This window comes from Osmerus mordax, chromosome 4 (assembly GCF_038355195.1).
Source record: "Osmerus mordax isolate fOsmMor3 chromosome 4, fOsmMor3.pri, whole genome shotgun sequence".
NCBI classification, from domain to species: domain Eukaryota; kingdom Metazoa; phylum Chordata; class Actinopteri; order Osmeriformes; family Osmeridae; genus Osmerus; species Osmerus mordax.
The window spans coordinates 17,506,839-17,519,223 of NC_090053.1; the positions used below are offsets into that span (position 1 = coordinate 17,506,839).

The 12,385-nt window shown below is 49.0% G+C and overlaps 1 protein-coding gene across 3 annotated transcripts; it reads left to right on the forward strand.

Annotated features, from left to right (window-relative positions):
- Nucleotides 1–1,863: 1,863 nt before the first annotated feature.
- On the forward strand, nucleotides 1,864–12,098 carry ctcf (CCCTC-binding factor (zinc finger protein)). Of its 3 annotated transcripts, none has more exons than XM_067235571.1 (13): nucleotides 1,864–1,981; nucleotides 3,764–4,144; nucleotides 4,278–4,472; nucleotides 4,600–4,936; nucleotides 5,108–5,278; nucleotides 5,490–5,623; nucleotides 6,015–6,135; nucleotides 7,426–7,575; nucleotides 7,712–7,872; nucleotides 8,800–8,982; nucleotides 9,143–9,287; nucleotides 9,422–9,685; nucleotides 9,818–12,098. In XM_067235571.1, the coding sequence occupies exons 2-13, from the start codon at nucleotides 3,773–3,775 to the stop codon at nucleotides 10,042–10,044; spliced, it is 2,460 nt and encodes an 819-aa protein (XP_067091672.1). In that variant the 5' UTR covers nucleotides 1,864–1,981; nucleotides 3,764–3,772; the 3' UTR covers nucleotides 10,045–12,098. The 3 variants fall into 3 exon arrangements, with proteins under 3 accessions (XP_067091672.1, XP_067091673.1, XP_067091671.1); XM_067235572.1 differs by lacking the exon at nucleotides 1,864–1,981 and adding an exon at nucleotides 2,104–3,100; XM_067235570.1 differs by lacking the exon at nucleotides 1,864–1,981 and adding an exon at nucleotides 3,114–3,476.
- Nucleotides 12,099–12,385: the final 287 nt, after the last annotated feature.

Sequence of the window (12,385 nt, forward strand, 5' to 3'; positions counted from 1 at the left end):
GAGGTGGTGTCCGTGTGTGTGTGTGTGTGGGGGGGGGGGGGGGGGGGTTGTCCATGGTGTGTGACCCCAGGCTGGGGTGAGAGCCTGCTGAATCTACCCCTGTGGATCCCACCTGCTGCTTTCATCACCTGTAGTCTCTAGGTCTTCACAGCAGTGATGTAGTTTAACGGAGAAGAACACAGCACACTGACTGGTTTCACTAGTTGGATGTTAAAGAACTTGCTTTTTGGTTTCTTCCCCTCACCTAGACGTTGGATAAACTGTACCGTTTCAAAATAAAAGCCACCTCTTCAGTCACCCCCCCTCACTACCGGCTCAGAGTGGCAGACCAGTTCAGCTGGAAGCGCTGGATGTGGCTGTTTCCTGAATGTTAACGCAGCACAGCTCTGAATGGGTTTCTTCAGTGTCTAAGTGCCTCAAGCTCTGGTGGAGAACCATTTAATGAGACGTAAAGACAGAGGACATATCTTTATTTAAGAATGAATAAATGCAGTGCATACACATATAAACACTGCTGCAAAGTATATTTTCCTTAAGATTCACTGATTGTTTAGCAATAAAACAACTGATTTCCTTAGATTTTTTTTTCTATAAAGTTTATTGTCTGGTAATTTGTTGCCTGGCATCAAATGTAAACAAATTAATAATAAAATTTGTTTCAAATGACGTTTCCTGTGATGTCTTTAGGAAGGCGGTAAATAAACAAATACAAACCTTTTTTCTGTTTTTGTTTTATTGAAAATGTACAAACCATACATTGCAACATTGATACTCTTTTAGTACCTGAAAGGTACAGCACATTTGCCAAATGGCATAATAACATTGTAATCAAAATACACATTTTATAATACAGGATTAATAATGTATTACAAAGGAAGTGAAAAGGAATATATATATATAATATCAATTAAATAATATAACATATAAGGGGAAATTCAGTTCAATTATGGTTCGTTGACATCGTGGGAAAGTGTTTCAGCATATCATACAATTCTTGTGCTTTTCTTCCGTTTACCAATTTTAAGGACTCACGGTATAATTTAAATTCATTGAAGAAAAAATAAAAATTGGGGGAGGATTTCAAGACTATTTTTATGGAGAAAAAAACTTTACCATACTTAACATTGCAACAATTCATCATTTCTGTTTTGCAGTATATACCAAATTTAAAATAGTCTCTTGAGATAGAAGTTGGGAACAGTGAGACATTTTGTTTTATCCATTTGTGGATGTTGAGCCAACATTTTTGTATTAACCTGCATTAGAAAAATATATGGTTTGTGGTCTCCACGTCACATTAACAGAATGAGCAGATTTTATCATTAATATTAAAACGAAGCCTAATTCTTTGGAGGGATATATGTAGTTCATAATTTTTAAACGTGTTTCTTTCATTTTAGGTGGTATAGGGAGTTTTAGATACATAGTTCTCGGTTTATTTACTTAACTTTTATCAAATTTGTGTAGGATGTCATTTTTGATAAACAAATCAAAAACCGTGTATTTATGTGCAACCTTTGAAAACATTGGTTAATCATTATTACTATATTGCGTAAATAAATGTATTACATATATAGGCTACCGTATCCCGCATTATTTAAATAACTAGGGCATACTGTAAGGTCATGGACCTCCAGACTTTTTCGGTAAACTCGCTTTATGGAACAGGCCCCAGGTCACGAACAGTTGTGTATCTCATCTCAATGAGAAATTATCTGCGTTGTCTCCAAACCATGCATTCAAACGGGGCGCCCCATATGGCCAATCGCAGTGCCTACACCCACTTCAACACCACCCCCCAGCGCTGCACAGGCGCACTGCCGCCACAAGGCCACCATTTTGTGCGGAGTCTACTCTGCAAAAGCGGGAGAGGATTAAAACGGACGGAGAAGGTTACATTCCTAAACTGTCTCGGCCAAATTGAAGAACAGACTCTGGGCTTTCTGTCGAGTTCAACCCGAAGATAAACAGAGTGGAACAGGTAAACTAACGCTACTTTCCAGAGCAGGGGGAGTTTTGCAGGAGCTTTATTCGGCCTCTAGGTGTCACGATGGGGCTCCCGGTCCAGGCTGCTTACGGGGGGTGTTTGTCTCCCTCTATCGTTATTGAAAAAATCATCAAAAAACTGTTATAACCCAGAAGTTCAACGAAATGCACATATAACGGGCCTCTAAAACATATATTATCTGGTATATCGTCGAGGTTGGGTTATTCTAGAGTTGATCGTTTTGGTCGACTGTTTAGGCCAGGCGTCCATTTTCTTTCTTCTTTGTTTCCTGTCATTTTAGCTAGCAAGCTAGAAAGCGATAACGTCGAAATGGAAACTAGGCGGGATAGCAAGCTAGCTTAATTACTTAGCCTTTCTGCTGGCTAAAAAATATCGGATAAAATCGAAAATGCTCTAACTAGCTAGACAACTGCATGTATAATTAAATAGCAACTTTCCAGCAAAGCATGTTTTTTAAATGTCTTGATCTCCATCATGTGTTTAATCGTAGCACGCATGTAAAAACTGCAATGCATGGCATTAGCCGTATTAGTAGGTTAGCCAACGTTAGCCTAGCCAACGTCAGCATTCAAATATATCTGGCTAACCAACAACTTTCGTCCTCGCCCCACCTTCATGCTTCGGGGCTAGCCCTGGCCTGTGAAAATGCGCTCGCTGACATCCGCTCAAACCAAGCACCATTTGTATCGCTTGCAAGTTGTGTAAAACTCGTTTTGATCTGATTATCAAAATTTGCCTCGGCATCTTATTCTGGCAATTACTGGATTTGTGAACAGCCGAAGTGTAGCCCACGCTAGCTACAGTGTTGCGCACTCAAAAATTAGACGATGTCAGGAAGGCAGAATGACCCGGGCGCCTAACGTTGTTAGCTAGTGGGCTAACATAGCCCCGCGTGCTCCAAGAACTCTCCTCTCCATTTCGCATTAATACCATATCCTCAGGAATAGTTATATTATTAACGTTATCCACGCTCCCAGCTCCCCGCCGGTCGTGTTGCTGTATGCTTCCATTGCCCGCTGTCTCGTTCTGAGCCCACCTTGAGTTCCAGCGGCAGAAGGCAGAGAACAAGAGGAGAGCTCCCTCTACAACTCGGTTGGTAGCGGTACATAAACAGCGGCGTTTACTAGTGCTCCATGTCAACAGTCAAAACTTATCCTCGTCCTGATGACAGACACTTATAGGCAGCTTGCTAAAGGTAGTATCTGTCACCAGACATCAACCTGCAGGTTAGGCTGGGCCAACTACTACCCAAATATGTCTGTAAACACTGTCAAATGTGAGCCCAGCTTTCGTGTGTACAGTACTGTTGTGTGTTTGTCACAGTTGTAAAGTGGCCTTTTCCAGGTTGTGTAGGGAGGATAATCAGGTGGAAAATCAGGAGAGTTGAGGCAAGTGTGTGACACCTACCTGAGGCAGGCGCTGAGGAAGACACAGGTGTAGAGAGATGAAGTTCATGTACCTGTTTCAGGTAACCACAGAGACAGGCGTAACACACCGCCTCATGTTCCAAAGTGATATTCTGAGACGTCCCACTGACAGTTTACTTGACATACTCGATAGCATCCTGTAATCTGGTTGTATTCATCTTTGTGACACCCCATCAAATCACAGTGGCCAAAAAAGGAATTAGCAAGTTAATTTAAAGATTCAGCCAAACTGATGAATATACAACATGCAGGTAGATCGTCTTGCGCTGTGCCTTTGCGATGGTCTCCATTTCTGGTCTTGTGATCGTCTTTCCTTGTCGCCCCCCAGGCGTTACCCATGGACGGGGGACCGACAGACTCGGTGGTGGACGAAGGGGCTGGCGAGGCCTACAAGGCCAAGGACCTCAGCTCCTTCCCCGGGGAGGAGGAGTCCATGGTGGTGGCTGACCTGCTCCAGCAGGCGGCCGAGGCTGGAGGGGTGGTGGAGGGGCCTGGGGAGCAGCAGGAGGAGGCCCAGCTGATGGGGGCCGGGGTGGAGGGGATGGTGAGCGGCGGGGGGGTGGAGGTGATGGTGATGGAGTCCCTGGACCCGTCGCTCCTGCAGCTGAAGACGGAGGGGATGGAGGCGGCCGTGGGCGGGGCCGTGTCGGGCGCCGCCCACCAGGCTACCGTGACGACCGTGGACCAGACTCAGATCATCACCCTGCAGGTGCCTGGCATCTTCTCTTTCTCTCTCTCCATACACAACACACTGACTAGCTTGTATGACTAGCAGTAACTGTGTTATCAGGAGGTGAACATGGAGGAACAGGCTGTGTAACTAGCAGTAACTGTGTTACCAGGTGGTGAACATGGAGGAACAGCAGATAGGTCTTGGGGAGCTGCAGTTAGTCCAGGTACCAGTCTCCACCGTGCAGGTGCCCGTCTCCCAGGCAACCGTGGAGGCTCTTCAAGGAAGCTACGTTGACTCTGTCTCCATGCCCAAAGATGGAGATCCTGTCATCTGCCACACCCTGCCCCTGCCTGATGGCTTCCAGGTAAAACTACACTACCCATAATGCCCCTGCCAAGTAAAACTACACTACCCATGATGCCCCACACCCTGCCTGCATGTGTGTCCAGGTGGTGAAGCTAAGGGCCTAACTTGTGTGTGTGTGTGTCCAGGTGGTGAAGGTTGGAGCCAATGGCATGGTGGAGACAGTGGAGCAGGAAGAGGGTCTCCAACAGGAGGACCAGGTGCTCCATGGGGACGAGGAGCCCTCCGAGGCCCAGGGAGAGGACCCGTCCTGGGCCAAGGACCCCGACTACCAGCCCCACTCCGCCAAGAAGGGCAAGAAGGGCAAAAAGAGCCGGCTGCGCTACACAGAGGGGGAGAGGGACATGGACGTGTCCGTGTACGACTTTGAGGAGGAGCAGCAGGAGGGGCTGCTGTCTGAGGTCAACGCTGAGAAGGTGGTGGGAAACATGAAGCCCCCCAAGCCCACCAAGATCAAGAAGAAAGGTGAGAGACGAAACAAGTTCTCCCTACGCCTGCTGCTGCTCCAGGTGGCTAGTGCTTTGGGTCAAGAGAAATCAAACTTGATTATTAGATGCAAAGGGAAGAATCGGCCTGGAAATGTATTCTCCCTCCCTAAAGACACTGTCTGACTCTGTGTGTGTGTGTGTTGTTCAGGCGTGAAGAAGACGTTCCAGTGTGAGCTGTGCAGCTACACTTGCCCCCGGCGCTCCAACCTGGACCGCCACATGAAGAGCCACACGGACGAGAGGCCACACAAGTGTCACCTGTGTGGCCGCGCCTTCAGGACGGTGACCCTGCTGAGGAACCACCTCAACACACACACAGGTACACAAACACAGTCCCACTCTCTTACACACAGGTCACACAGAAACACACACACAGTCTGTCGCACACACATGGGTACACACTGACGTCTACACACACCTAAACACACATACACACAGTCTGTCGCGCACACACAGACGTTTACACACACCTAAACGCATACAAAGAGACAGCACTGTGGGCAGCCTTCTAATCCCTCCGGTCTCCATAGGAACCAGGCCTCACAAGTGTCAGGATTGTGACATGGCGTTTGTGACCAGCGGGGAGCTGGTGCGACATCGGCGCTACAAACACACCCACGAGAAGCCCTTCAAATGCTCCATGTGTGACTACGCCAGCGTGGAGGTGGGTGGCAGCCCTGGATGGAGCTAATTTGGGGGGGTTGACCAGGTGTAATGCTCTTGATCTGACTCTAAAATGTGTGTGTCTGCCCGTGTGTGTGTCTGCCCGTGTGTGTGTCTGCCCGTGTGTGTGTCTGCCCGTGTGTGTGTCTGCCCGTGTGTGTGTCTGCCCGTGTGTGTGTCTGCCCGTGTGTGTGTCTGCCCGTGTGTGTGTCTGCCCGTGTGTGTGTCTGCCCGTGTGTGTGTCTGCCCTTGTGTGTGTCTGCCCTTGTGTGTGTCTGCCCGTGTGTGTGTCTGCCCGTGTGTGTGTCTGCCCGTGTGTGTGTCTGCCCGTGTGTGTGTCTGCCCGTGTGTGTGTCTGCCCGTGTGTGTGTCTGCCCGTGTGTGTGTGTCAGGTGAGCAAGCTGAAGCGCCACATCCGGTCTCACACTGGCGAGCGTCCGTTCCAGTGCAGCCTGTGTTCCTACGCCAGCAGAGACACCTACAAGCTGAAGAGACACATGAGGACCCACTCTGGTAAACAGCTCTCTACCTTCTCTAATCTCAGGGTTGAGAAACCGGGCAGAACCGGAGTACAGCTGGCTCGGTCTGTTCTGTGTGGAGTCTAATAACAACCAAATTTGCCAAAGTTTTATTGGCAAGTTGTGGTTTTTACAAAGTGTCAGAAGAATGATAATTCTAAGCACCACCACAACCATAACTCATCCAATCCCATCCAAATTTGCAAACAAACCAACGTCCCTGTTAATAGCTTTGAAGTGGAATAAACCTGAGGCCTGTTCCATAAAGCGAAAGTTTACCGAATAAGTCAGGCTTATGTCAGTTAGTCGGACTTCTTTCTAGTTCATTCGGTTCCATAAAGCCGTAGTTCGAACTCAGTTACTATGGCAACTTATGCTTCGAAACTAGCCTGGTCAGGGGCAGGCTGTCAGGCTTAGCCCGTGTTGTTGCTTAACCAGACGTTCCTGTAACACTGACCCAACGGGAAATGATTTACACAAACATTCTCATTTTCTAATTCTCATCATTTTTATATGTCAGCTACATTTATAGAAAATCAACTTGAATACATAGGCTACAACATTTAGCCTAATGCATTAAACAATGATGAACAATGGTTTCAGAATGATACAAACCATCGTACGTTAAACGTATGGCCATATGGTAGTTTGTGATTTCAAATGTTTAGGCATCAGGCATAGGCCTATATCTCAATCTAAATGATCCCAGTATAATTATCATAGATACATAATTGTCAAAAGTAGCCAAAATGGCAAAACAAACCTAAATCCATACATCTAGGCTATCCTCCATTTTCCCAACACAAAAACCATGGTAAAAAGTTAGACTACTGGATTACTTTATTTTGATGAAGCGGTGGATGAGGGAGCTGTCATAGTACACGGCTTAAAGGGAACGTTCTCTCTGGAAGAAGTCACATGGCCGTATGATTGCTTTTTTATTTACTTATCCGTGGTGGATCGATATGGTTCATGTTCTACCTCTCAGGCTGCTTAAGAATAGGGTGCACGCGCAATTATCTTGACTTCTTGAGTTATTCAGATTGCGTGAACTAGAATTGGCCTTTATGGAACCGCTTTAACCCCGACTGACTGACTGAGCTTTTTTGAGCGGCCTTTATCGAGCAGGCCTCTGATTTGTGCTTCATTTGACCTCCCATAACACCAAACAGACACAGTTACACGTGTCCAGAGTTGAACCATCTAGTATCTGTCTCACCTCCACACCTGTGGACTGGTAGCAGGGCGTGTCTCCCTCCCTTACCTCCTCCGCTCTGTGTCCCAGGCGAGAAGCCGTACGAGTGCTACATCTGCCACGCCCGCTTCACCCAGAGCGGAACCATGAAGATGCACATCCTGCAGAAGCACACGGAGAACGTGGCCAAGTTCCACTGCCCGCACTGCGACACGGTCATCGCCCGCAAGAGCGACCTGGGTAAGGAGCCCACCAGCACCCCTCTCTGAAGCGAGCACAGCCACGAGCACGGATGTCAGACTTGACATCCCTGCTCCTCACTTCCTGTTCCTCTCTCCCTGCCCTTCATGTCTCCCTGTGTCTCTCGTCCCCCCAGGTGTTCACCTGAGGAAGCAGCACTCGTTCATCGAGCAGGGCAGGAAGTGTCGCTACTGCGATGCCACGTTCCACGAGCGCTACGCCCTCATCCAGCACCAGAAGTCCCACAAGAACGAGAAACGCTTCAAATGCGACATGTGTGACTACTGCTGCAGACAGGTAAAGAGAGAGAGAGTGTGTGTGTGTGTGTGTGTGTGTGTATTAGGGATGTCACGAGAACCGATACTACCGATACCTTCCGGTTCTAAAATGTCAAAACACAGACGATGCCCATTTTTTTGAAGCACCGTAGGCACCGTTAGCGACGATGCCAGTGTTAGCAGCATCGGTTTCGGAACTGATTGGGGCAGCATACGCTTCAGTGTTCCAGTATTTGTTGCACTATAAGCATTAATTGCACTTTATTATGTTGTTATATGCTATATTGAACATGTTTTGATGTATTGTTATGACATTTAGATATTTTTCAAGTATTTTAGACGTGTGAGTTCTAAATATTTCCGACGGTCCACACAGCGCAAGTTATTTATCTGAAACGGTATAGTAGCTAGCTAGCTTTCATTAGCTTCCTGGCTAAATTAGCTAGCATAATACTCCTAGCAATTCTACTACCATGCTAGTGTTACTTGTTAAGGCCGAATTATATTTCTCCGACTCCGTTACGGACGGACTCAGACGGATTGGTTGAATTATCCTTCTCGTTAGTACATTTTGAAGCCATACTAAAGCGTTTGTTGCATAGTTTTTGCCTATCGGAAAATATTCAGTTCGAATGTTCGAAATCGCATATGTGAGACCCGCATTCGAACGATCACATATGTGTGACGCTACTCCTTTACGGGTTAATAAAGAAGTTCAAGTACATGGCATCTTAGAAAACCCTTTTTTAACGTGGCATCGAGAATCGTGTTATTTTACTGGTATTGGCACCGACTACTGAATTTTTGGTATTGTGACACCCCTAGTGTGTATGTGTGCGGGCAGACACTTAGGGTTTGTGTGTGTGTGTGTGCGTGGACAGGTTGTGTGTGTGTGTGCCAGCGTGCCCGCTGTGTTTGTGATCCTGTGGTTGTGGTTGTTGACCAGGAGCGCCACATGGTGATGCACAAGCGCACCCACACCGGGGAGAAGCCGTACGCCTGCAGCCAGTGCGACAAGACCTTCAGGCAGAAGCAGCTGCTGGACATGCACTTCAAACGCTACCACGACCCCAACTTCATCCCCACCGCCTTTGTTTGCCCCAAGTGCAGCAAGACCTTCACCCGCAGGGTACGCACGCACAAACACGCATGTTCACACGTGGGCCGGGGGGGGGGGGGGGTTGTTGTGGGATACCATGAAGCCTACACCCGTGTCAAGCGGGTACACGGAAGGTTCCTGACTCGTGCTCGTGTGTGTGTGTGTGTGCTGTTCTGTGTTCTTCCTGCAGAACACCATGGTGAAACATTCTGAGAACTGCAACGGGGATCCAGGTGAGGAGGGGGAGAACGGCTCGCCCCCACCCCCCAGGAGAGGACGGGGGCGCGGCAGGAAGAGGAAGATGCGTTCCAGGAGAGACGAGGAGGAGGATAGTGGTAAGACACCCTCTGATTGGCTGGGACTAGGGCTGGACTAGTGGCCGGGACTAGGGCTGGATTCGAGGCTGAGGCTGGGATTAGAGGGGCCATGTTTACTATTCCCTCTTCTAACACCCACCCTGCACCCCCAGACGAACATGCTGAGGTGGAGCTGGACGACGACGACGAGGAGGATGTGGATGACGACGAGGCTGCGGCGCTGCAGGAGGAGGAGGAGGAAGAGGAGGAGATGGAGGTGGACCAGGCACCGCCCACCGTGCCTGTCCCCGCCCCCGAGGAGCCCCCGGTCAAGAGGAAACGGGGACGCCCCCCCAAGAACGCCCCCAAGCCCACCCCGCCCCCCAAACCCAGCACCCCCACCAAGCCTGGCCGGGCGTCCACCAGAGCCAACCGCAGTGAGTGTCCTGACCTGTAGGGGGTGCTGGAGATCACATTGTGTCTGTATAGCCCTTTTTACAAGCAGTGTCACAGAGGGCTCCATCTACGCCCAGAGAACTGCACCTAAACACTCTCTCCTCCCCCCCCAGCCACAGCCATCATCCAGGTGGAGGATGAGAGCACAGGCACGGTGGAGAACATCATCGTTAAGAAGGAGGCGGGGCCAGAGCCGGCCGCCGCTGCCGCAGCCCCAGAGCAGGAAGCGGGGCCAGAGGAGGTCGTCGTGGAGACGGTGGAGCTGGCCGTGGCGGGGGAGGAGTCTGCGGCGAACGGAGACCTCACCCCGGAGATGATCCTCAGCATGATGGACCGGTGAGGGGAGGACGGAACGACAGCCTCCCCCCTTTACCTCCCCCTTATCCTCACCCCTCCCCCCTTTGACCCCCTTTACCTCCCCCCTTTACCTCACCCCTCCCCCCTTTACCTGACCCCGCACCCATTACCTCGACCCACACCCCTCACCCCCCCTTACCTCACTTCGCCCCTCCCCCTTATCTCCCCCCTACAGCTCCGCCCGGCCCATTGTGACATCCCTTTCTGAAGCACATAGGCTCAGTAACTCCCCCCACCCCACCCACCCCCATGACAACTGATTCTCCCCTCTCTGCTGACTGCTCTGTCACTCACTCTTCATCCCTGCCTGTCGTATTCTGACTACATCAATTACTGTGTTTCTTTAGTTGTTGTTTTATTTTTTTCTATCTACCCAAACCCACTTCCTGCCTGTATCCTAGCCTGCTTCCTCTGTGTGCAGGCTGTAGAGAGAAATGTAGCTTTGTAAACCAGACAGACTGTGGTCAGTCTTTCTCCAAGCAGCCGTCTGGGCCTGATGCATGGGGTGCTGGCTTCTTCATTCTAGCTGTTCCCTGTCAGCCGACCCGTGATGAACCCGTCTACAGGGGTCCTTTCCAGGGCTGCCCTCGCCTGCCCGTCTCCGCCTTGTGTTCTAGAACCTCTAGAATTTGTCTCTAGATTCTAGAACATTCTTTTTTTTTCTGTAGGCTTTTAAATCTAGAGCGCTAGAATGTTCTCGAGAGTTCTAAAGAACCAATTCCTGTTTTGATTCATTGATTATTGCATTGTGTACTGACTTCTTTACTAATCTCTGATTATGAAGTTGATGTAAGGTTTTCCTATTAACAATCAAATGATTATTTGGCTAGGGACTACCTAGGGGAACATTCATCCATCCATCGATCTATTCATTCGAATTTATGTTTGAGAGACAGAGGTTTTTGTTGTATAAAAGGTAATCTTGGCTTGTTTTGCTTGTAAATAATTTTTATTTTTTCTTTTATGAACATTTTAATCTTTTTTCTAGCAATGTGAAGAGCTGTGAGGCAGGGTGTGCTATATATGGAACAGGAGTGTGTGTGTGTGCGTGCGCGCGCTCGCCTGGTATGGTGTATTCCTGGTAGAGACCAGGACCAGAGGTGAAGGTAGAAGCTCTGGGAGAGAAGCCACCTCCTGCTCCTCAGGGAGCAGGCTGGCCTGGAGAAACCCCGTCCTCCAGACCAGAAGACTGACCTCCCAGCAGACTCTCACCTCCATTGCGTGACCTCTCCACCCCGGAAGCCTCCTGGCTGGCGGCAGGATCACGTGATTCTATCGTCCTCCCAGTCCCGCCCCACCCTCGCCCGTAGCAGTCTGTGCCGCCTCCAGGAGAAGATGATGGCGATCCCCCCGTGTATGTTCAGGGCTCCAGAGCAGCGCACATGGATGTGCAACATGATGCGCCCAGCAGCTCTGGAGAGAGATCAGTGAGGCTGTGAAGGTGTTGGACGGACCTTGCCGAATGAGAGTAGGTTCCTATAATGTCATTGTCCATCTCTTTTTGCCACACTAGAAAGAGATTAAGGGATGTGTTGAGAGAGGAATGAGAAGAGAATAAAACGGATGTTTTTGTATAAAGTTTGTTAAAACTTGTTTGAAGAGAACTATGCCCTTTCACAGATTAAATGCTGACTGAATGACGTTCCCTCTTGTAAGAAATGATTACAATTAAACTGCTTTTTGTCAAGCTCTTACGATACAATACTAGGTTGATGCATTTTTGTACCTGACTGTACTTTTCGAATTCTGAGACCAGCACACAGCCGGAGTCAAACTGACTGACTGCTCAACAAATGGGTCTGCTCTTTCCTTCCTTTCGTGAGGTCATCTCTGATCATACCAGGCTGTTCAGGTGGAGGCCATGAGCGTCTCTAGAGATCTAGCCAATCCTGACAGAGATCAGAGGGTTCCCGAGGAGGGGAGGGAGGAGCATGGCCTGTTTAGAGAGGGTCGGGTCAGGGCTGCGGGCTGAGCTGGTAGACATGCTGGTTCTGAGGATGTGTCACTGTACAGGTAATAAAACATACTGGCCTAAAATCTGCGGTTCCTCCTGCTTTCTTTCCCATCTGAAAACCACCAATACCAGGACCACCACTAGCATGTTGCAAATCCTACCTTGCATTAGCATGTTTTGGTGTTTTTTGTTGTCTTACATCCACATTAGACACTTGGTGACAACACTAACAGCACAGTCATTAAAGTACAGTGAGAAATGTAGTGCGTTTCAGGTTTCCATGGTAGCGAGTGTATAACCAGTGTGAGTGGACCATGTCGGCGCAGCAGTGAGAGGGTTAAACCCGTTATCCAGCAACTGAACAATGTAG